The 26,640-nt window shown below is 43.7% G+C and overlaps 1 protein-coding gene across 3 annotated transcripts in view; it reads left to right on the top strand.

The window, feature by feature from the left end:
• Window positions 1-26,640, top strand: part of LOC138304556 (E3 ubiquitin-protein ligase RNF14-like) — a 146,658-nt gene that overhangs the window by 22,214 nt on the left and 97,804 nt on the right. For 2 of the 3 annotated variants that reach the window (XM_069244709.1, XM_069244711.1), the window contains exon 5: window positions 9,538-9,766. In XM_069244709.1, the coding sequence (XP_069100810.1) occupies window positions 9,538-9,766 (229 nt within the window). Of the gene's footprint in view, window positions 1-9,537; window positions 9,767-15,401; window positions 16,314-26,640 lie in introns of those variants that run through there. The other variant, XM_069244710.1, reaches the window with a different exon arrangement.

The following is a 26,640-nucleotide window of genomic DNA, read 5'->3' as shown; positions in this document are numbered from 1 at the left end:
TCTCAGTTTCCCTTCTCTCGACACTGAAAGAGTGTCTGATCTGATTAAACTGACTAAATCGGGCACTCCCTCTGCCCACCAAAAATACTTCATGAGATAGCAGATACACTGTCCCCTTCTCTTTCTTCATTACTAAGCCAGGTTATCAATACGGGTATATTACCATTAACGTGGAAAAAACATGCAGCTGCTCAAAAAACCTACATTAGATCCCAATGAGGAGAAGAATTATCATCCTATTTCGCTCATTCCCTTCTCTGCCAAAATCCCAGAAAAAAATCATTAATACTGTGGTATCGGAATACCTCGACCATAACAAGATCTTGGACGAAGGCAAATTTTGCTTCAGGAAGGCTCTGAGCACCGAGTTGGCTCTATTAGCAGCCACTCAGGAAATAAGGGACATCATGGATAACGGAGGCAAGGCTGTGTGGTCCTACTGGTACTGCCCACAGCCTTTGACACCGTAAGCAATTGGTACTTATGCAAAGAACTGCAGAGATAGGAATAGGTGGGTCAGCATAGGACCTTCTTCACTCCTTCCTGGTGGAATGAGAGCAACTGGTAACATTTGGGGATTTTGCCTTCAACCTCTTCTCCCTACCGTGCGGTGTTACACAAAGGCCTTCGCTCAGTTCCACTTTATTCAATATCTACGTGGCCCCGCTTGCGAAACTCATAAGATCCTTTGGTGTTTCTACCATTTCATATGCGGATGATATGCAAATTGTTATGTCCACCAGGGGCAATACTGAGGAGGTAGCATTGAGATTTAACAATTTTATGCGAGCAGTGGTTACCTGGATGAGAAATCACTGTCTCAAGTTGAACTCTGAAGAAGCCGAGGAACTCATGTTCGGTAGGGACCCCAACACTTTGGAGTGATACTTGGTAGCCACAGAACTTAGGTCCTCTTCCAACCCAAGGTTCAAAACTTAGGAATCATGGGGTAAAATTTGATTCCATTCGTATCTTTTCCAAACATACAAATAACCTCATCTCTATCTGTTCCAACCAGCTAAAAATCCTAAAAAAGATTCTACCCTTTCTCCCAGTAGACCTCCAGAAAACTGTTGCTATCTCTCTGGTGTTATCAAGACTGGATTACTGAAATGCCGTTTATTTTGGCATGCAGCAAGTCTTTCTCAAGAAATTGCAGAGAGTGCAGAGTGAAGCAGCATGCTTGGTTAAAAACATCAAGAAATTTGACTCAGTATCGAAATCCCTACAGGAGCTCCATTGGCTTCCAATAAAAAAAGAGTGGCTTTCAAGTCTCTATGCCTAGTTCTTAAAGCACTCCACCACACTGCCCCAAGATACCTTTAAATAATATCTAGTAGGATGCCCCTGGAAGAAGCCTTTGATCAGTAACCTCTAAAATTCTCAGGTGCCAACATTTCTAACTACTGCATGGGTTTGCAGAAGTTTTATAATGTCAACCAGCAAACTTTGGAATCAGTTTCCTTGCTACCTTAGAAACCAATCAAATCTGTTTACTTTTAGGAAACTTCTCACAACACTCTCTATGTAGCCACGCCTCACTTTTTCCTTACAGAATTCTTTTCAATGCAGATGTTAGCACCAAGTTGCCCTTGGGCATACGCCACAGTCTATAAAAAATAAATATCAAATATCATATTATACCTAACAAATAGTATTCTTAGCAAACTGCATTATACATTTTTTTTTCTTACTCACTGGATCACAACCATCTTACTGGGACTTTAACAGATCCATTACAATTGTAGCTCACGAGTATTACGTAACTGACATAAGTAAAACATAAGTATAACTTGCACTGCTATGATCTACTGCTTATGTCTGCACATATTACATCACTGTTGACATCTGAAATCTACGGATGTGCAAGTTATACTTATGTCAGTTACACATAAATAAGGAATTTCAGAGTTCTTTGTTTTGAAACTCTAGGGCCCGTATTTATACTTTTTGACGCTAAACTGCGCTAACGCAGTTTAGCGTCAAAAACTTTTGCGCCGGCTAACGCCATTCTGAAGCGCCATGCGGGCGCCGTATTTATTGAATGGCGTTAGCCGGCGCAAGCAGACCGGCGCTGCCTGGTGTGCGTGGAAAAAAACCACGTACACCAGGCAGCGCCGGCGTTGGGAAAAATGGCGCTAGGGCGTCTTAAAAATGGTGCAAGTCAGGTTGACGCAAAAAATCGCCTCCACCCGATTTGCGCCATTTTTAACGACGCCCAGACGCCATTTACATGACTCCTGTCTTAGTAAAGACAGGAGTCATGCCCCCTTGCCCAATGGCCATGCCCAGGGGACTTATGTCCCCTGGGCATGGTCATTGGGCATTGAGGCATGTAGGGGGGCACAAATCAGGCCCCCCTATGCCAAAAAAAAATATTAAAAAAAAATATATATATACTTACCTGAACTTACCTGAATGTCCCTGGGGTGGGTCCCTCCAGCCTTGGGTGTCCTCCTGGGGTGGGCAAGGGTGGCAGGGGGGGTCCCTGGGGGCATGGGAGGGCAGCTGTGGGCTCATTTTGAGCCCACAGGTCCCTTAACGCCTGCCCTGACCCAGGCGCTAAAATCCGGCGCAAATGCGGGGTTTTTTGCCCCGCCCACTCCCGGGCGTGATTTTTGCCCGGGAGTATAAATACGACGCATTTGCGGCGCAGTCATTTTTTTAGACGGGAACGCCTACCTTGCATCTCATTAACGCAAGGAAGGCGTTCACGCAAAAAAATGACGCTCTTTCCTCATACTTTGGCGCTAGACACGTCTAACGCCAAAGTATAAATATGGCGTTAGTTTTGCGCCGAATTTGCGTCGAAAAAAACGACGCTAATTCGGCGCAAACGGAGTATAAATATGCCCCTAGATCGTTTATTATTAGAAGACCTCTGTATACTTCTACTTTATATTTTGACTTTTCTTCAGTGAATGTACATATATATTTCTGTGTGTGGGTGTGTTTGTGTGTGTGTGTGACTTGGTATAGTGAGGATTGTACACAAGGTGAAGGTGGCACCTTAACTCATGAATTTTCATGTCCTTTTAGTTATTATTTTAATGTGTCAATTAGTCTTCACTCCATTTAAACTTTTTTATATAAACCTCACCACGCAGTCCCTTTGTGCACCTAGTGCTCCTCCCTGCAGTCCATAAGGGGCATCCCCTTGCCTGCCTTCTATGTGTTCTCAACCTTCTGCTGCCTCACTGTGTACCCCATCTCCCTACAGCCACTTTATGTGCTCCTTTGCCCCTCTTGCAGTCCTTCTGCATGATCCCTGCACTCTGCCAGATTCTGCACCTGCCACTCTGTCATGCCTATATCTACTCTGTAAAGCCCCGCCAGCTATAACTTTGCCAAAACCAGAAAGTCTGGCACATAACTTTAAACACAAGGCTTTGATATTTTTTAAGTCTCTCCCAGTGTTTGTATGCATTTGGAGACCTTAAAAAAATAGCTCCGATATTAGTAGAATGTTTACGCACAACGCTTCCACTCCTGTCCTGAGGCTACCTTTAAACGAAAATCTCTCTTGGCCTTTCCTGTGGATGGCATGGCGTTTTTTGTAATAAATAAATATTACAACCAAAGGCCCAGGCGTTTGAGTAGTGTATGCCCTTCACCTTGTGTTGGCGCATTGTATTACTCCTACCTTGCCCAAGGGTGATGTAGTATGTGCACACGATTCCCCTTTCGTCTTGCCTTGGGTTGAAGGTGGCTAAAAACAGTATGGAGAGTACGTATTATTTCTTGAAGCCTTTACATTTCTTTTTTGGTGTGCTCAAACATATTTTCTACTGACCCCTATGTTGGGTTTTATCACAGTCCAGTCTTGGCAGGGCTTGGAGTGATAGGCAGAAGGAGGTTTATAGACTCTATTGAGCAACCCACTATCAATCTTTATGACTCCCATCTACAAAGGAGCAACACGTCATGGCGGGTTGAAGTAATTGCATAAACTATGGGTTCGAAAAGAAGTAGAGAAAATCTTTGAGGTAAAAGTTGGTAATCAAATAGCTACTAAAAAAGAGAGATGTCTTATCAGCTTTCCTGTACATCCTCTCCACATCCCCCCACTTAATTTAGTGTGTCAGGGAAGATAGATTTCCTCAGAGCAGAGTTGTCCAAAATGAGGAAAACCCTTACAATGTATCCAAACTGCTATCTTTTCATTAGCTGGATAATGTTTTTTACAGATTGAATGTCCTGAAGTGAGCGAATGTTCCTAATATTCCTGTGGGAGTCGATCACTAATCCACAGGGACATTAGTTGTGTTATTCTTGGAAATTTACTTATTTCATTTAATGTTAAATGGAAATAGCTTTGGGGGTCTATAACCTGCAATAATATAAGTGTCAACAGGTCAACCATTTTTGCAAGGCACTGCATACATGGATCATTTATCCAGGACATTGGTTTCCACAACGCTCTGGGAATAATATTACTAGAAGGGTAGACATCATTAAATTAGGTGGCCGTCAAAAGCACTGTGGTGGCCGGGCCCGATATCTTGCTGAGGATAGAAGTGCTGCTATAGTGAAGTTGATTTATTTTGATTCTAATGTGACGTACTTCTTGCATCTGTGTGGCTGGGTAGTCTTATCATTGATTGAGGTTAGGAGACGGTGGATACAAATAACGTTGTGAAGAACAACTTAACCAACTGGACTATCCACTGTGGAATTGGAAACCCAAGAGTAACTCTCATTGTTGTAACTAATGGATAGAAATGAAAACACAGTGGGCATGATACAGCTTCAGCAGATGACAAATTCCCTCACAAAAGTGACAAATATCCCATCCACCATATTACAAATGTATTATATGCTATGCCGCTTGTTATAAAACAGACAGGATATCTGTTACTTTTGTGACAGAGTATCAAATCTGTCACACTCTAAATCAAGTCCTGTGTTTCTTTCAGCTACTTACTTAGAGTAAGGCCTTTACATGGAAGTGATTTATTGACTGAACAATCTCTCTTGTCCTGTGGCCAAAACAACTCTCATTGCCACTTTAAGAACTTGGGCTTCAGACACTATGCTAGAAAGAAAGGTACACTGTGTGAGTTTGGGTGGCAGGTCAGATCTGTCATTCTTACAAAAGAGACATGAAGTGCCTCTCTTTCTTACCGGTTGACTGCCGTCGGACATAGAGTCTCTCATAGGATCTGACCCTCTCAGCCAACCATGTAAGAAAGTGAAGATGCAAACTTCCTCAATTCCCTGACCTAAACCTGGACATCCTGCCCTGCACCTTGCATCACCAACCTCTGGTATTCCTCTTGTGTTATTCAATATTTTATTAATTAAATACTTTGATCTCTGTCTGTTTCGTTTGTGAAGGGAACTCAGCGGCTCATAATGGGACTGCTTGTCTGAAATATCAATGGGTTGCATGTCTCTCCCAGTAGCAAACTGATATCATATCAATGACTACTGGCAAAAAAGCAGAACTTTGCTACTGCTTTCACAATAGACTAAATTTCTCTGTATCCCTTTCCTACTTTGAAATCAAGGATGAGAAGGGGTGTAGACCTTGGCTACTTCCTTGGAGAAAGATCCATCAGCTCCATTATTATTCATTCCTGATAAATAGAAACTGAATGACTCCCATCTGCAGGGCAGCTGAAAGAGAAGGTAACTGTTACCTTACTCCGAGATTGGCCTTTGAAGTCAGGTGGTCTACATAGCGCACAGAATTGTGAGATAACAGATTAGGATCACCCCGCCATAGAGTATTAGAGGATCACTCCACACTAGAACCTAGATTGTGTATTTCCCAATTCAATTACAGATCTTTGCATGAGGGGTCCTCGGTGCTTCGACCTCATTAATTTCTATTACTGCCATATGTGAGCTCTTGAGGCCTAGACGTTGTTGCACTGCTCCTTTATTTATTGGGGCTTGCTTTCCTGCCTGCCATTTTTAACATCTCTGGCCCTTGGGGCACTCTGGCTGCACCTTCCTTACTAGGCAGCGGACTACACTGCTCTTTCACCTTTCACAGCTATACATAGATTCTGCTTCTGCTAATGGCCCCAGCCATTTCTAACTACCTCTTGTACCTATCTGCTGCTGCCTTAGCTGCATTGTGCTATGCTCATGGGATTGTCGGGCATGTGGTGTTTAGTGTCAGACCCCCATGCAAGAATGTTCTGGCAGGCTGAATAATGTAGCTGGCAGGATGCATGATGGTGCTGGGATGCAGCATTCTTCCACGGTTCTCCTTGGTGATTGATAAGGGTAGCTTCTTCTGTCTTATGGCTCTCCAGAGGGCTCTCAAAGGTAGGAGTGGTGGCCACTGCAATAGTCACCAACAAAGTGGCTATCAGTATGTATTTTACCTACCTCACTTCCAGGCCACCACCCAAGTTAAGGTGGCTGACCTCACATCCTTACATTTTGAGGACTTCCCAGTACAAAATGGATGACACACTTCCTGTGAGTAGTATTCTGTTCGTATTTCGTTGCAGTTACTGTTTCCCATCTAAAAAGCCTTCTGTTTTATCCTTTACTGAACACTGGCATGAAGGCAAGTTCCTCTCCATCTTTGTGGCTGTGAATGCAGCTGAGGCGTACCCCACATCATAGATGGTTAAAGATAAACAGTGTCTTATTTCCAATCATTCTTCTGCACTTACCTGCCCAGAGGACATGTCAGTGGCATACATACGCCTAAGATAAAAACAATAAACTAGCATACCATAACACACCATAATATTGAAACAAATAACAGGGAAAATGCAATATGAACTCATTATTACAAATGAAGTATGAGCCCAAGGTTGTGTCACAAATCTTAGTCTGAATGCTGTTAAGTTCCCTTTAGCATGGACTACATGCTCAAGCTCTGATTACATGTCTGTGACCCCCAGGCAGCAGGAGCTGCTATTGATTGAACAGGATGAAATTCCATGTCCCTGGCCCTACCCAAATGGTCATAGCATTGTCATCATTGCCTCACTGTTTCTCTGGCATCAATCCATTGATTGATAGGGTATGAGTACCTCTACAACATACACCAAATCATGAACAGATTATCTCCCATGGATCCCAGAAGCAAAGATGTTTGCCCTTTACACTGCTGTAACCAACTGAAGGGTAGGAAACATCTGTTCGCTATTTGCATATATGTGATGATGATTTTGCTGACACAAATATTGTTTCCTATGAAATATTACTTCTAATTAGTCTAGTCCAGGACTGGATTTAAACTCTAAAGCCCATATTTATACTTTTTTAGTGCCGCACTTGCATCGTTTTTTGATGCAAAATTACAAAATGACTGGACATAATCTATTGCTTCTGGATAGTACTTTGGCTGGTTTAGCACAAGACATGTCTTTATTAAGTGTTGTACGCCATTGCACTACCATGCTTCTTCTGTCTGCTTGCATAGGCGACAATGCAGAGAGTGGAAACAGATTACTGCTACCTTGAAATCATGTGTGGGTTTGTTTGCCAGTAACAAGAGTGTGTGTGTTCAACTGAAGCAGCTGCTTCTGGATGCTCAAGGCTTGAGTACCAAATAACTTTCAACAAATCATGAAGAGTGCTATTGTAAGAGCTCACATGCACAGGACCTGAGGCAGAACAAAGCCTGGGAAACAGCGGAGGTGCCACATGTGAAGCTCTCACCCAGGTGCCGCCCGTCTCCAGTCCTGCATTCAGTTATTTACTACGACACAATATTTTCCTGACCAAAAGTAGTACTTTTTTGCTGGTGTTTTGCTTTCTGGTTTGTCGGTGATAGAGCAGTTACTTGTTATGCTCTACATGAGGTTAACAATATTGAAGTCCTGCAGATGGCTAAAACTGGAAATAGGGAAACAAATCCATTCAGCATCATCACATTTTAAAACGTAAAACCAACTTGGTCAGACACTGAAAACCCAAGTCAGAAATCAACTTAAAGTGTCTTACTACAAGTTATTAATCAATTAATGTATACAAATCTCAGAATCATACTGTAAAGATACAGAATAGCAATAAGATACCTAAACTTCCTGAAGTACTGTAGTCGGATCAGCATAAGACACACAAGCAGTTCAGAAATGGCATTGCAAAACATCAATCAGAGATTTTGGTGCTCTTAAAACAAATGCTGGTTCAATCTGTCACAAATTAGTACAAACATAAATCATCTAACTACATAAGCTACGGGCAATCAGGAATCAGGAAGTTAGGAAACAAACCTAAAGAATGCATATATTCCAATCTACAGGACACAAGGACAAAGAGCAAAAAGTCAAAATAGGTTAAAAATTAATTTTAAAAACGTCATCAGGGGCAAAAGGTAGATAACTAAAGAAGGCAAAAAGTTGTGGAAACAGGGAAGGTGTCAGCATATCAGAAGCTTGGTCAAAGGTTTTCTTGGGGAATCAAGTGTTAGCCTAAGCTACAGTCAGCAAGCATGTGGATAAATGGATTAGATGTCTGTATCTCTCCAAGTCCTAGGGAAATCTCTGCTTAGCGTTGTCAGTATAGTTCTGCTCGGGGTTAGGATTAGTCTGCCTTTCCTAAAATTGTGACACTCCTAGTCAAAGTTACAAATTGATTATATAACACTTCCTCTGATCAGGATAGTTCCAGTTCCATCTTCTCACATCTCACGGGGTACTTTGCAAAATCTGCATTCTTCTCCAAAATCATCATAAAAAGGTAAACATCATTGGTTTTCCATACGACTTTGTAACAGGGTTGAATCAGGACAATCCCGTTTGTCTTCAGTCTCTTGGTGTATCTCTCAAGGCCACTTTCTCAGGCTCTATATGAATAAGACAATAGCGTATCTATTTCCAGACTAACATTTCTCTGCCCAAAACACCTAAAAGAAATGACACATTAGCAGAAAATGGAAAACTGTTTCTCAGGTTTAAGAGAAAATATGATTCAGGCCTAGTTCAACTAAATTAGAGAAATACGTTATGGCACCTTTAATTCAATTTATACTTATACTGTGCATGTAAATTGTTTCAACATAGAATGTCAATTATACATTGTCAGTTTAGACTCCTATGTTCCAGTAAGTGCAAAGTGAAATTCTTTGGCAATACATGTAAATGAATATGATGGAAAACTAAATTTCTTCAATGTTAATCACTAATATTCACTATAAAGATTATGAACTTCATTATCCTTTCAGGGTAAATCACTTCTAAACAACATGAGGATGGTTTCAGAACCACCATGAATTATTACATTTGTTTGTCAAAGGGACTATATCACGTGGGGTTACATCTTTTACATTACAATGAATGCACTTCACAATGCCTGTCAAGTGCATTCAATGCTAAATTACTTCTAACATTAATCTCAATAATATGGTCACATATAGGTAATGATTGTGACGTCAGGGATGATAGCAATCTGTGCTATTCCATCACTATCTTAACCAATGAATTGTTTTCGGAGCACAATCTTGCCAAGTTCCAGAGGTTTTTTTGTGTGTGGTAATACAAAATCTTATAGCAGCATCTTACTAAGAATCAGTAAGGCTGTATAGTGTATATGTTATATGGGATAACCTTTGTCTCGCTGCAGGTCAAGGAACTGGTCGCAGATGAGTTATTTTCACGCTATGACCGTCTCCTCCTGCAGTCCAGTTTGGAGTCAATGGCAGATGTGGTTTACTGCCCCCGCCTGAACTGCCAGACTCCAGTGTTGAAGGAACCAGGAGGCACCATGGGAATCTGCTCCAAATGCCGCTATGTTTTTTGTGACCTTTGCAAAATGGCCTACCACAGCGTCACTCTTTGCGCTCAGCCTGAAGGTATGCTGCTTACTGTTTCAGACCTTGGTTTTACTGGACTTTATCTACCATTTTGTTAGTACTGAATTCATTTAATTGAGGCCCTTAGATAGTGCCTAATTTGTAAAAAGTATAAGTGCTGGGACCCAATGTTTTGGTCAGAAATCCTGAGTCACCACTATTGAATGTCTGGGGTGTCACATACCAATGCTGATTAGACTTGATTCCACCTCGTGCCTCTTTCATGCTTCAAAAGACATTTCCTTGCCCTTAATCTTACTCTTTGTGGTTCTTTATCATCCCAGCATTTTGCAGTTTCGCTACAGACCAACCAACTGTCTTTTGTGAGGCAGCTGTGTATACAGTACTGTGCAGAGCCAATCCTTGGTCAAGAATGGATGCCTTTAATGTTAATCTCAGTTGCCATACTCCCATTTGTTGTTACTCTCTTTGGTTTAGGTCAAACCTACTTCGGAGGGCATGCGCTATCTGTTGAAGGACATAATGTGAACTTACCAAGAACATATAGGGAGTTGAAGCCCGTCCAGTGCTTAAAATCATTTTCATGCTTCTTTTTGATTACTTCCGTCAGTCTTGTGTTTTCCCCTGCCTTGAAGCCTTACCTCTTTACAATGATTTTGATTGGCTGCCTATCATGTTCATTTTCAGGGAACTAGTCTTTTTTTTGTGTAAGTTCTTCTTGAAAATGCATGTTTTCCATCTCACTCCCTTGTGTGATCCCCTTGCCCTATATGACACCATTGCTTCTTCTCCCCACCCAAGCACTCCATGTTGCTTCTTGTCATCCTCCACCTGCACCACCCTTTCTCACCTGCTGCTTCTCCACCCCATCCCTGTATTCTGCTGCTGTTGCTTGCTCACATGTTTGCCTCTTTCCCACACGCTCTCCATTGCTGTCTGGTCAGTTGCTTGTCCTATCCACCTGCACCCTCTTTCTCTTGCCCTTTGCTTCTCCTCTCCACTCCTTTTGTTGCCTTCCACTACCTCTCCACACCCATGATGGCGCTCCCTCACCACTGCAGTGTTGCTTCTGCCATACACTGGCCCTCTGTGATGCTCACCACCACCACACTGCAATTTCAAAAGAAAATGTTTGCTTTTTATAGGCACACACATGCATGTTGTGTGCACCTACAAAATGATGCAACCGCTGCATCATAACAGCTTTAAAAAAAAAAAAAATCCTTTAGCCAAGCTGCACAGCATCATGGGTGCTGTACAGCATGGCTAACAATCGTTGGCAAAGTCAGTAGATCCTAACTTTGCCAATGCTTGTTTTATTTAACTTAACCTGCCCACAGGAACCTTTCGGATTCTCCAGTGGTAGATTTGTCATTTGTCCTTCTCCGAACACAGCATTGTAAACAGAGCCACGCAACACCAGTCTGCTGCCTACAGTGGCTTCAAATGGTCACCAGAAAATCCTGCAGCAGAAGTATACACATAGAACATCGATCTTGTTTTTTTTTTTTTGTGTTGTTGAAACTGCTGCACTGATATCCCTGCCACTTGGTCTCAGTTAACTTTCAAGCAAGAAAGAATGCCGTTGTCAATGCCGTTGTCAATGCTTGTTTCCTTTGTCACTATTTTAACGTCTGTCTCTTCTGCCCTTCCTTCCCCCTTTTGTTTTTTTTCTCTCTATTGTTCTGGGTGAAAATCTGATGAAGAAAAATCAGTAGTGGTCTCCAAAAACGAGTACCAATGAGTACCAACACCACACTGGTGTTGCGTGGCTCTGTTTACAATGCTGTGTTCGGAGAAGGACACCTGCAACCAATGGCTTAAATGAAGCACTGCCCTTAGAGATAGAAGGCCTCTTACAAATTTGGCAGGGGGACCACTGGACCACCATGCCTGCAGTCTTTAAAATGGCTCCCGGTCGACTGTCCTATGACCGCCAGATTACGAGCTTCCCTCGGGGCGGGCAGTAGAATGGAACTACTGCCTGTCATGCTTTCCTACCTGTCGGCAACAACTGGCAGACTGTGCCCATGCGCCATGCCGTGCACAGGACAAAGTGTGCCCCAAACCCCAATTTTTTGGGGGGGCCCTGACACGCCCCTCTGGGGGGCTGTACCCCTTGGAGCCCCATGTTTTTAGCCCCTTACCTGCCTGATTGCCAAGCTTTCCATGGCACTGGCGGTCTGACAGGTCGTAATGGCCATGGTGGTCTCGATGCCCGGATCTCCAATATTGGCCACCGGCCCCCCACCATACTGACTATGGCGGTGCTGGAGGTCTTTTGGCGGTCTAACTACCAAACTTGTAATCCGGCGGTCTGACTGCCAAGGTTGCCACCACCGCCACCATGGAGGTCCACGGACCTCCAAACTCGCAAACTCGCAATGGCATGTAGCGCTGCCCTGGCGGATTACGACCTCCACCTGCCGTCAACCCATCGGGATCACCGATCACGGCAGAGACGACAGAACCCTGGCTGTCTGACCATCACGGTCTTTATGTAGCAGTCAGACCGCAACTGCAGTGGCGTTCCTGACTGTCCAGAGGCGTTCTGAAGACCTGCCTCCTAATGAGGCCCACAGACTTTCCTGCATTTCTACAAATAAAATAACCATCCTAGACAATAAAGTGCCATCTAAAAAACTTAGGTGCTAAAAATGTTTATATATTTTTTTTAATGGAAGTAGCTAACAAAATGTGGCTTTTTATAGAAGACAGCTGAAAAGAAGACCAGACATCAGCTATTTGGTATTTGTGTTATGTGAAAATGTTTTTTTCTGTTTTCTTTCTCCCTTCATTGTTTGCTGGTTTCCAGATTTAGGGTTTACTTGGGTGTTTTCACTCTTAACCTAAACCACTATAAAGAATATACAATATGTAACAGTCCTATAAAACACATTGGGGCCTATTCACAAAGCTAAATCTAAATGTGTAGATTTACTACAAGTAAATTTACAATTACACTTTGGAGAACTTTACTACTTTTGGTTATTTACAATTTGAAATTCTAAATTCCCATCTAAAGTAAAAAAAAATATTAATGTATATTATGTAATAAAAATGATTAACAGTGTTGTATAACATTTATTAAAAGTAATTTAGTTATTTTTAATAGTGTTGTATTAATGTCTGGATTAAAAACAAATATATATATTTTGAAATAAAATTTTAATATTTTCCCGCACCACACATTCCCATTCACTCATACTGCAACACCCTCCAATAGAAATTGATGGAGACAGGGACTTCAAAAACAAACAAAAACAAACGCATAACAAATAATGTTAAAACAAATTCATTTATTTTGACTTACATATACGTTTAATTAAATGTTTTAAAAAATTATGAGTGAAAAATAAATATTTTATGATAAAATATTTTAGTAGCCTTTCTTAAAACTAAAACAAAATTATATTTATTTTAAGTAATTAAATTGATTTATATCAATTTTATAAATAATTATTGTAATGTTTAATACAAAAGTAAATACAAACATTTTACTTTAGGGACAGTATTTCTAAAAATACATTTTTTAAATTAATTTCAATGTAATATATTTAAATTAATTAAATATTTAATCTAAACTAAGTTAATAGTGTAAAGTTTTTTCAGGTAACTTTCAGATGTAGGCAAAATTCCATGCCATTGAGGGGAAGATATCCCTATAGTAAAGTATAGGGAAAAGAAAAAAAAGAAGATAAAAAGTTTATTACACTTTTTTTTAAAATAGTGCAAATATGTTTATGCTAAATATTTATGTACAATAATTTAAAATATTTATTATAAATGTAGAACAAAATTTAAAAAAGGCTTCAACACTATTAACTTACTTATGAAATAAATATTTAATTTCAAAATATTACATTGACCTAAAATATTGTTTTGTTTTATTAATAAAATATCACCTGAAAGTAAAATCTTTATATTTTGTCCTAAAGTTATAAAAAGTTATGATTTAATTAATTTAAATTAAAAAATAATTATTTATTTAAAAAAATAAATTGATTTTAAATTAAAACGCTTTAAAAAATATTTTAATATAATATATTTGTTTTATACTTCTTTCAACAGTGAATTACACAAACACACGCACACACATATATTTTTTTCACTTAAAAAAAGAAAGGTTACAGGGACATTATAGGCTCACATTTTAAACGTATAAAACCATAGAAATTCAGTTGTTATGGTGAGAGTTCTTTCAAGTAACTATAACTCTTGCCCTAAGGTAGCTATTATTCGTGCACATAGAAATTACAAACCATAGATTAGGCACCCCTCCATACCTCAAATACTACTCATCCCACACCTAGCCAACACCCAACACACAAAATAGTACCCTATACATGAGACACCACCCGTCACCCCCTCACAAAACAGCACCCACACCTCATCATCCGTTTACATCACTTTTCTGTGTTGTTGACCACCACCATGCCCCCAGAAAAACATCCCTGTTTCACTGACGACAAGTTGAGGGTCACGGTGGACGAAATCATCAGAGTAGAGCCACACCTATTTGGAGCCCAAGTCCAGCAAACTACTATCGCCAGGAAAATGGAGATGTGGCAAAGAACAGTCAACAGGGTGAATTCTGTAGGCAGCTAGCCACGCACAAAGGAGGACATTAGGAAGAGATGGAACAACCTCAGGGGGACAGTCAGTTCCATGGCTGCCAGGCAACAGCTGGTGGTCACCAAAACTGGCGGTGGTTCTCCCACCTCCTTCCCCAACGTTCACATCATAGGAGGCCATCCTGCATACTGAGGGCTTGACAGGAATACTTGGGGGAGTGGAGTCGGGTAAGTCACAACACCAATAATGTCACCCAAAAGTTCTGTCTTGCATGCTCGCTGATCACCTTTTGACATCTTGTGAACTGACTCACCACCCCTGTGTCCAACTGTCGGAATAGACCTGCCTGGCATCCAACATGTCAAATAGACTCCCCTGGGGACACAGTATCTGTATATGGCGTGGGTAGTAGAGGAACAAACAGCACTACAACTCCCAGCAGGCACTGTTCCTCCATTATTAAACCGGAACAGTCTACCACAATGACAATTGCCTTGCATGTTAACTAAACAATAGAGTAAGCGCACCTGAATGCTCCACAATTGTACAGGCTATGGCAGTGACAGCAATGCTATGGGCATCTGGAAGTAGAATACCACCAACACCCAGTTATAGCTGTGTCCCCTGCTAAACTGGCCCTTCTATCTCCCATCACCAATTGAAATCTACTCACCTGGGGGAACACACATGTATGTAGTGTAACCTGACACATATAGCCAGCTAGAATGGTTACACCTAAGTTGATGGCCAGGTCAGTTTCCACATGACATTGTACAGATGTCTGTTGACTCAATAATGAACTACTGCTAACTGGGAGGTAACATGAAAAATATAAAACTACACAGCTGCCAAGATGTGAGTTTATGAACAGACATCCAATTGCCAAAATACTCTGACATCCTGTAGCAAGGTGAATTAAATCGGAATTGTCCGTATCCCATATAGCTGTTCACCAGAACTGAAAGCAGGTGTCACTGTCAAATGAGGGGATCTGGCAAAGCCTATCTGTACATACATGGCTCAAAGTATATCTACTTGTCAAATTTGGATACTACATGTTGCATTACAATCTGTACTGTCTGTTCTACTTCTTCAACAGGAGTACTTGCCATTGGGACCATGGAGAGGACACCTGAGACAGCCACTTCCCTGCTGGATGAAGCCCTCAGTGAGGAGAGCACGCCTGGATGTGTGGACAATGAGGACCCCTCTGGGCCATCTGGGCTACCTGGTCAGTCTACAGCTCTCAGCCTAATCTGCCCACATCAACTCCTCCCAGCCCTGTTGCTTCTACATCCCAAGCAACCAGCCGCCCCAAATCTGTGTCCCAAATGCAGTTACAACCATCATGTGCCCCTCAGTACAGGTACTGGAGTCACAACTTGAAAACCCTGACAATGAAGGACCTGGCAACAGTGGCAGTGTGCAAACTGTGACAAGGGCGCAGGCATGTTTGGGTAGGGTGCATGGGAGGGATGGTGTGGGCCAGCGGCTTGAGGCTGCTAGGGATACAACTGGCCAGGACATCATCTACCACATCCTGGAAGTTTACCAACAGTCCCAAGGCGTGATGGGCCAGGTACTTGCCATGATGTGGGACATCAATCAGCTGCAGAGGGAGAACCGCCAGGAAGTCAAGCAACAGTGGAAGGCCCTCAATGCCAACATGGTCTGAGAGACATCAACACCACCCTGAGCAGGGTATGTCCACAACACCAGACTCCTTCCATTGGCCAATAATATCAGCCCCTTCTGCATCTCTGGCAGCGAGTGGAATGGAGGCTCTGCTAGGGGAAGGGCATGCCTCAGACTCTCCTGCCTGTCACCCCCACCACCCAATGCCAGGAAGTGATCCTCTAATGATTGGTCCCCCTTGTGTGCCACTGATACACATTACTGATTCTTCTACTTCCAATGTCCATTTTTCAAGGGTAGTAAAACACTGGCCTTGCTTTGATCCCATTCATTTTATTTTCCTTGGCACTTGTAAATAAAAACATCTGAACCACAATATATGTTTTAGAGTCATATTTAATCTATGCTGAAGAGTTGACTGTGAAATATCTTGAATGCACATGATATACTGAAATGTAGAAAATGTGGGAAGGGACAGGTCATATGTACTGTTGATTCTGAGTTCAATGCATAAGCAATGATACAAGTGGACAATCATCCATCCCCATTTATAGCATTGTGCTGCAAATAGGCTAATCGCATGCCAATGATCACACAGTGAAGTTCATCCTCACAACTTTGTGATCAGCATAAGTGTCAGTAACGAACATCCCACAGACCACTATAGTAGGGGACACGTCAGACTATGTCTATCCGAATAGGCAAACAGATTGGTTCAATTAGTCATTAGCTAAACCCTTATCACTTACCCATATCATACTTACCAAATCTTACCAAATCATAATACCCCATAATACAGACAGAGGTGACTTCCACTTACCATAGTCGGGTATCTGTAGGCATGCTACTCATTTATGTCAGTCTTGACACACATGCACAGTGGCCTGCAATGAGGAGACACAATGACAGCTGCATACAATTAAGATAGTACCTTTATGAAAACCAAGAGAAGGTTGAGTGAATGGATTGCACAGGAAGACATGTGTCATAGACACATGATCACACACAACACCATTAGTCCCAGATAACACTGTAAACAGATCTATTGTGTGGAATATAACACTGCAATCCCACTGCCCTAACAGCCTGGGCATGGGACTCATACACCACCAAAATAATGTCATACATTACCTTGATCAATCCATGTCCACTTCACATGTCTAAGCAGCTAAACCCATCTGCCAGTGACACAATTCAGAAATGTCCACATGAGGATGTTAGTGTGATAAGATCTGGGAAGTAAAAATGTCGAACAAGGAGTTTAGGCAGGTAACGGTAAACAAGACCTAGAAATACAAGTTTCAAATAAATGGTAACTTGGATTGTGCATTGTGGAAAACACTAACAAAGGAGATCATCACGGTAGTCCCAACTCCATGTAATATTTTGCATGAAAACCTGAGCTATGTTTTGCATAGCAATGAATTACATGTCTGATGGTCATACAAAGTTCCTTCTCAAACATCCCTAACCCCCCCACTACGCCAATGAGTCAGTCAAATTACAGACCATCACATACTTAAAGTCAGGTCAAGTACTGACTGATGAGATTTGCCCGGATGTCTCCACCTTCATCCTTATCACTATTGTCCTCACTTGGTATTTCTGCATTCTCATCCGGTGGAACTGCTGGTTCCCCCTCATCTGGGATGTGTGGGATCTGACGCTTCAGGGCGTGGTTGTGGAGCATGCAGCAGGCCACAATGACCTGAAACACTTTGGCAGAGTAGGGGAGGGCTCCACCAGACTTATCAATGCCATGGTATCTTGCCTTCAGGAGCCCAAAAGTCTGCTCCACAACACGCTGTGTCCTTCCATGAGCCTCATTGAAGCAGACTTTCCCTGGTGTGGTTGGGTATCTCACTGGTGTCATCAACCAGGGACGGTTTGGGTAGCCAGAGTCCCCTGCAAGGAATTGTTACATGTGCGCAAACATACATTTTGGACATCCTTACATTTGGAAGCAGACATAGGATACTAACACACATGACATATGTGACTTAACAACCAGCCAGGCCCTTCCTGGGTTCTGTTGTCATCAGCTGTGGGAAAGCGCTGTTTTGCATGATGAAGGCATCATGGACTGAACCTGGGTACTGTGCACATACTTGTGAAATGTAAAGGTCCACCAAACAGACTCCTTGGACATTTATGGACGGAAGTACTTCCTGTTTCAATACACCTGTTCATTGCCATGTGGGGGAACCAAGGATACATGGATACCATCAATTGCTCCCACTACATGTGGGATGTGTGCCAAACCATAAAAATCAGCCTTCACATGGGCCAAATCCTCACATTGTGGAAATCTGATGTGACTGTCCAGGTGTTTCAAAAATGCAGACAGTACAGCCTTCAAGACCAGACTGAACATAGGCTTGGACATACCTGTAGTTAGGGCCACAGTATTTTGAAAGGACCCTGTGACAAGGAAATGCAGCACTGACATGACTTGTACAATGGGTGTTATGCTATTTGGATGATGAATGGCAGGCATCAGATCTGGCTCCAACTGACAACAGAGATCCATGATTGTCTTTCTATCCAGACGGTAAATCTGAATGACATGTCGATCCTTCATTGTGTGGAGGCCTGCTAGTGGACGGTACACTGGCGGTTGTCTGACCATTCTCATTCCAGGCTAACTGTATGAGAGAAAATAAGAAGATATATCCATCACTCACTGTGTCCCTTGTAAGTGTCAATACATATGTCTCTCATAATTATCTGACATGCCATGTGATATAGTAGGAACATGGTACACAGCACAGACCAATAGTAATGATGTCATATTAGTGGAATCTCATGCCCTTTCCTCAATTACGATATGGAAATGGAAACACACGCCTCAGCGGGTCTCTGTTATATTGACATCCAACTATGCATTGCATTAAAAAGCCACAAATACTATCTTGCCAAATGCCAAGAGGGTGCTGACTGCTACCAAGGATACCTTACATGTCAACATGACAACATGTCCCTTCAATCTGGACATTCATACGTGGTTGTTCAATGCCAACATTGACAACTATTCAGTGGGTATGTTTCACACCTTGTGACACATCAAGAAATTAATTTTTCCGACCATCTATGGCCCTTAAAATGACGACTGCCTGACCTGCTGTACTGGACAATAGGAAACGACCTGTGACCACCGGCGGAAGTCGCCTTTGTGGAAGGCGGATACTACGGTGGTGGACATTGCCACGGGAACACATTGCTGCCTTTGGTGGTCTGTGGCCAATGGCGATGTCCGCCTGCGGTGAAGGTTTATTACGTGGTGGACGTGACCGTCATCTCATAATTCATCTCTTACTTGACTCCTGACACTGCCGTAAGTAAGAACTCCACGACCTGAGCTGCTGTGTACTGCCTCTGGGAGCAATCATGCCATTCCCTACAGGTGATAGGTCCCCCGCCTTCTCATCCAAGGAGCTGGAAAAGCTGGTGGAGGAGGTCCTACCCCTGTATGAACAACTCTATGATGCACCAGAGGAGCAGGTAAGTGTTCTATGTACACATATGTTTCATTAGCTCGACTATTCTTTGATATTCCAAGCAAAAGCTGATGGGCAATGTTTCAGGCTGTGTCCATAAAGTATGTTGGGTGATTAAGTTGTCCAAAAATGGCTTAGGTCCTGGGCATGTACTTATGTTTGGTGACATATTTAGAGTCTTGAGACATTGTGGAGAGTGTGTCAAGTATGGTCCCTGACCCACAATGTGACTGTTGCACATGGTTAGTGGAAGTGTTATGCTAGACTCCACCTGAAAAATCCCATCTTGATATATGCTTGGTGTATGGTCATATGTGATAACATGACAACTAGTGCTGGAGATGCGTGTTCTCTGCCTGTTTCCACCTCACATATACCCTCACTGTATATGCTCATCTATCAGTGGTGAGGATGTTCCAGATAGTCTGTGTTTTGCTTGCTGAACTGACTTGTAATTAACTCTGCCTGTTTTAGTGGGGTAAACGTAGACATGATACTCTTTCTTGTCTATGTCATACATGCAGATCAATGCCCATCAGAAAAAAGGGATTTGGAGTGCCATCGCCAAGAAAGTGCTGACCCTGGGGGTCCACAGCCGGCGGAGCACCTACTGTCAGAAGAGGTGGGAGGACTTGAGACGCTGGACCTGGAACACCACAGAGGCCCAGCTGGGGAAGTCCTCCCAACGATGACGGGGTGCTCCTCAGAACATGACACCCCCCCACTGGCTCACATTTTGGCAGTGGCCTACCCTGAGTTGAATGGGTCTTTGAAGGCAGCACAGCAGCCACAAGGGGTTAAGTACAGACCTAACACATGTTTGCCCCTCTACCAGGCAAATGAGTGAACAAACAGAATGTTAGCTCTGACAATGTGGTATGTGCAAACTGCACTAATGTACACTAGCCATCTATAGCACACAGTTTTGCACATACAAATATATTTTGAGACATGTTACTCATCTGTGCTGTCCCCTCAATCCAATGGCACATAATTGTGCACATATGACTGCGCAATATGTGTACCAACATACTGCTTTTTCAACCCTGGTGGGTGTTAATTCCCACCAACAGGTCAATCCTCCCAATGTCCTAGTGGTAAGGTATGTAAGTCCTTTCTCTCTGTCCTCTGCATAGTGATAAGATTCATGTCTACGTACAACATAGAGTCAGACATATACAAGTCACCTCTAGTTTTTAATGGTTTTTGACAATTGGCAGCATCATGTGAGGCTGTGATGTCCATCTGACATGCCACATTACATACATGGTGAACATTTTCACACCTGTTGCAAGGTCATCCCCCTTGGTAAGTGAGGGATGTACATAGACATTTGTGATGTCTCATCAGAGTAGACAATATGCATGTTGGTGCCGAAGAAGCACTGAGTGGCGGCCTGGTGGAGCTTCTATCGGCTTGCGAGCGGACTTCGCTCACACACTATTGCTGCACTGGATCATACCGAAAGCATTTTGCTGATGGCGGGGGCCTCATGGGCCTGCCATTGGCCCTCTGAGACCCTGCGGGTACCGGCCCAGGCCTTGGGACCTGTGCAGCAGCTGGCAGCACTGCTGAGGGGATGGCGGTGGTGGATGTGTGACAGAATATACAGAACAGCAGTCAAGGGGGCCTGCTTGCCCCACCACAGGTGAGGCAGAGCGACTGGTATGATGACCTGAACTGCTGTGGACCCGTGACTCCTGCGCCTGCGCTTTGCCCCTCTGGCATACGACTGCCTGCCTGCCTGGACGGTGCTCCTTCCTAGTCCCAGCTAGAGAGGAAGAGGTCGACTGGCTACAACAAGAAGTTAGGCACTTGAAGAAGCAAGATGTCAAGCTCCAAGCACATGCTGAAGACCTAGAAAATCATTTACAGACAAATAACGTGCGGATAAGAGGAGTCCCAAAACGCACAGAAGGCCCAGACCTCTGGGAATATGTGAAAGCATTGTTCCGACAGATCTTGGGGAATCAGCAGGACACACATCTTAAACTGACAGAGTACACCTTGTGTGCCCCCGATACCAGATGGCACCCAGCCAGCTGACGTACTGGTGTGTGTCCACAACTTCCAAACAAAAGAGTTTATCCTTCATAAGCTCGAGAGACCCACCCAGTGCAGCTCAGAGGGCATAACCCCGTCCTGTACCAAGACTTATCTGTGATTACTCTCCAAAAAAGATGTGACTTCCACCCTGTTACCACCCTAATGCGTAAACTTGGCGTTCCATACTCCTGGGGCCACCCTTTCCTTATTAACTTATGCCATGATGAGACATTGCTCCAACTCAGATCACTCAAGGAAGTTTGCAAACTCCTCGACATTGCAGACCTGCCTGCTTCCGAATCCTAAGAAACACAAGACACCCCGTTGGCAGCGTATCATGAGGTCTCCGCTCACCACTAAGCCTGACCTCACCTCCATGGTCAAAGAGTGACAAGCAGTGCTTCAGTCTTTATCAGGAACAACTGACAAATCAGAGGAACCTTGAGGCATGTGTAGGAAGCTGGCTCTGTATATATGATAACAAAATAAGGTATGTTGTGTACAGAGCCCAGGGGTTCCACAGAGGCTTAACAGAGGCTAAAGTAGATAATACTAATGCTCTCTTTTGTGGTAGTGTGATCGAGCAGTTAGGCTTATCAGAGAGTAGTACAAAGCATTTATTGTACACACACAATCAATAAATGACGCTCACACTCAAAGACTAACTCCAGGCCAATTTTTTTTATATAACAAAAATATATTTTGTTACTTTATTACTAGAACCAAATGATCTCAGTTGCAGGTAAATACAGTTGCAAGTATGCATATGAATCAAATGTACTTGTTTGGATTTTGCCGGTAAAACAGTTTAAAAGTAACACTTTTTAGTTTCAAAAGTAAACACTGCAATTTTTCATAAGAGTCAATAGACTCCTATGAGGAGAAAAGTGTTAGCATAGAAAACAGGTACATACAGGACTTACGAATCTAGTCCTCTGAGGTTAGGGTGTCCACTGGTCAAAGTTAAAGTTGAGCCCAAAAGCATACCACCAGCAACACAGGGCCGGCCGGGTGAAGAGGTCGAAGTTGGTGTTGGGTTTGCAATGGAATCCTATGAGGACTGGGGGAAATAGTTAAAAAGAGCTTGCAGGTAAGTAGCCGCGGTTTCAGGACAAAGGCATGGGGTGCATAAGTCAGCACCCAACATACGCTCCCAATGGCACAGGAGTGGCTGGGTGTAGGGTGCAAACACAGCGTCAGGCGCCCAATGCTTGTTTATGAGGAAACCCCGGGAGCTACAACAAGGTTGCAGGCTGGGTCTAGGGGGTCAGTTCTGCAAAACCAAAGGCTAGACAGGAAGGAGAGGCGCCCGCTAGACATCGTTGGACTGTCGGTCGGATTCCCAAAGGCCAGGGGGCTACGTGTGCAGGGGTACCTTTAGATGTTGTTAATCTTCGTCGGATCCGGTCGCGGTCAGTGGGAGCCTCTGGTTTTAGGCTGCAGGCATCCTTGTGGCCACGATAGGGTCAACCTAGGATGGACTCAAGGGCGGCAGTGCCTGGGGATATCCTCTGGTCCAGTGGGCCACCTGGACTCGGGCCGTGGGCGTCGGTTGCAGTGTCCATGACATGCAGATCCACGGCGGTTCTAGAGTCTTTATGGAGATTTTCTTGTGGACAGGGCTGCTGTCCTCAGGAGTTCTTGGTCCTCTGCTGGTCAGGCAGTCATCTGGAGGTTTAAAGAGGTCACTGGTCCTGCAGGATGCGTTGCCTTTTTGGAGCAGGGATCTCTGAAGCTGTAGACAGACCGGTAGGGCTGGGACCAAGTCAGTTGTTGCCTGGAGTCTTCACTGCTGGGTCGGCTTAGCAGTCCTTCTTCTTTCTGTTGAGGTCACCAGGAATCTGGTGAGCGAGGTTCAGGGGTGCCCTAAAATCCTAGATTTAGAGGTGTTACAGGGGTCAGAGGGCAGTAGCCAATGGCTATTGTCCCTGAGGGTGGCTATACCCTTCCTGTGCCCACTCCCTTTGGGGATGACGGCAAACTAAACCTTTTGGTCCCTGTCCTCCAAACCAATATAGAGGATTCTGCAAGGTGGGGGTCACTTCAGCTCTGGACACCTTAGGAATGGTCTCAATTGAAGTGGTCACTCCTCCTTATTTTTCCTAATTTTCCAGCCGGACTTTCTGCCAAAAGTGGGGCTTGGTCCAGGGGGTGGGCATCTCCACTAGCCCTGGGGCAGGGAAAAATACAGGGGAAATCTCTAAGATGCCCTCTGTGTGTATTTTACAACACTGCCATCAGTGTGGGTTTATTGTGCTGAGAAGTTTGATACCAAAATTCTCAGACTTCAGTGAAGCCATCATGGAGCTGTGGAGTTCATAATGACAGACTCCCAGCCCATGTACTTAGTATGGCCACACTGCATTTACAATGTCTAAACATGGACTTAGACACTGTAGAAGCATATTGCTCACACAGTTATGCCCTCACCTGTGGTATAGTGCACCCTGCCTTAGGGCTTTAAGGCCTGCTAGAGGGGTGACTTAGCTACGCCACAGGCAGTGGTTTGTGGGCATGGCACCCTGAGAGGGATACCATGTCGACTTTACCTTTTCTCCCCACCAGCACACACAAGCTGCAATGACAGTGTGCATGTGTTTGGTAAGGGGTCCCTTTGGGTGGCACAATACATGCTGCAGCCGTTAGGGACCCTCCCTGGTCACAGAGCCCTTTGTACCCCTGGTACCTTTTACAAGGGACTTAGCTTTGTACCAGGGGTATGCCAATTGTGGAAACAATGGTACAGTTTTGGGAATAACACTGGTGCTGGGGCCAGGTTAGCAGGATCCCAGCACACTCTCAGTCAAGCCAGCATCAGGATCCCAGCACACTCTCAGTCAAGCCAGCATCAATATCAGGCAAAATGTGCGGGATAACCATCCCGTAAGGTGCACTTTTCTACAGCATGGTCCAAACCTGCACTTTGACTTAAACTCTTGGGCAGTGGGTAGGCATACAGGCGGGGGTAGGGGGACGGGAGTTCTCCCCTAGTATGTTGCTGCCATGACCCCCCCCCCTCTTTGGACAGGAACTTCTTCAATCCTAGGTCAGGCCGACGGTCATGATTACCACCGTAAAAGGACATTCTCAAATGTTGATTTTTATAGGTTACTGTTTTTCTTTATTAGTTGTATGGGTCGAGAGGCCTTCTCACAGCTCAGCAGTATATCCTTACGTCCTGACGAATTTGATATTAAGCAGCACTATGCACCTTTCTTGATATTAACAACATTCCCTACCCCACCGAGAGCTCAGGGCTCTTTCCGCAACTTTCCATCCATCGGACATGGACATTAAGGTCATGAGCCTCAAAGTTAGAGGTCTCAACAACCCTATTAAAAGGAAAGTGATACTCTCCTTGTTGGAGCGCTCAGGAAACAACATATGCTTACTCCAAGCAACCTACCTCCTCCCTAAAAATGTACCCGCATGCGCTCGCAGTGATTCCTCCACCAGCTCTGGTTTACTATCTCTAACAAAAAAGAGGGGGGTTGCCCTATTATTCTCAGGAAGGTTTAAGGGTGACATACTCACTAAGGTGACCGAGATACAAGGGCGCAACCTAGCATACCGGTTCCAGCTGTACAGCATCCATTTTAGGACATCCTCATTCCTCACTCCTCATCCCTGTGTCTCATCCTTGCTTCTTATCCATCATCCCTACTTCTCATCCATTATCCCTGCTTCTCTTCCATCATCCCTGAGGATGAGGAGTAGGAGTAGGGATGATGGATGAGAAGTAGGGATGATGGAAGAGAAGCAGGGATGATGGATGAGAAGTAGGGGTAATGGATGAGAAGTAGGGATGATGTATGATGGATGAGAAGTAGGGATGATGGATGAAAAGTAGGGATGATATATGATGGATGAGAAGCAGAGATGATGGAAGAGAAATAGGGATGATGGAAGAGAAGCAGGGATGATGGATGAGAACTAGGGATGATGGATAAGAAGCAGGGATGAGACGCAGGGATGATGGAAGAGAAGTAGGGATGATGGATGAGAAGTAGGGATAATATATGATGGATGAGAAGTAGGGAGGATGGATGAGAAGTAGGGATGATGGAAGAGAAGTAGGGTTGATGGATGAGAAGTAGGGATGATGGATGAGAAGCAGGGATGAGAAGTAGGGATGAGGAGTGAGGAATGAGGATGTCCTAAAATGGATGCTGTACAGCTGGGAATCTGTCTCTTCACCATAGCAAATATATATGCACAAATGACCGACAGGAATTGTTCATCATCAATGTTATCATGCCTATCTTTCAAACCCCAGATGCAGCCATCCTGATGGGAGAAGGGCTTAAACCTGGTAATGGACAACAATATGGACTGATCAGCTCAGAGATCAGACCAAATAGGGGCATGTGACCTCACAGATTTATGGCACTCTCAGAACCCGGACACCAGGAACTACATCCATTACTCCGCTGCACACAAAACCTACGCCCGGATTGACCACTTCCTAGTGACCCCAGCCATGCAGGCTCTCATTGAAGACACTGATATCGCCCTTAGATCATTATCGGATCTTGCACACTATCCCTCACCTTCTACACTAAAGCCCGGCCACCCTCTAGCCCACTCAATGGATACACTCAGTAATCTGACCGACAACCTAGTAATTTATCAATTTGTCTAAAGTCCCATACAGTGAACAGAAATGCTGTTTAACATTATTGCTGGACTTACACCCTTTACACTACCACACCTGACTGATGCAACTGCCTTGTCAACAGTGGAGACAACCTAATATCTACTTACTTTATCCCTTAGGGACCTTCCTTTCCCAAAGGTGATGTTAGGGTGGGCATCTAGTACCTCAGTGAGGCTGTTCTCTACATTCAAAGCATCTGAATGTTTATTCAGGATGTTCCTGACTTCCCTAATTTTTTGATTGTATATAATGATGAATCTTATCTTGCATTCTCCAGTTCCATTGGAACTGTTTGGCAGCCAACAGATTTTCCCTGCACACACTCCCAGCTTCACTGAGGGCATATTTGAGTACAGAAGCTCTGTAACCTCTTTCTTCAAATCTATCGCACATCGTCATGCATTGTGATTGAAAAGCCTCATCAGAACTGCACTATCTGCGACCTTGCAGAAATTCCCCATAGGGATTACTGTTGATGAGACTCTTAGGGTGGCTACTCTGCA

This window comes from Pleurodeles waltl, chromosome 7, assembly GCF_031143425.1.
Source record: "Pleurodeles waltl isolate 20211129_DDA chromosome 7, aPleWal1.hap1.20221129, whole genome shotgun sequence".
Taxonomy (NCBI): domain Eukaryota; kingdom Metazoa; phylum Chordata; class Amphibia; order Caudata; family Salamandridae; genus Pleurodeles; species Pleurodeles waltl.
Note: the sequence above shows the minus strand (reverse complement) of the source record. Positions and strands in the feature narration are given on the sequence as shown.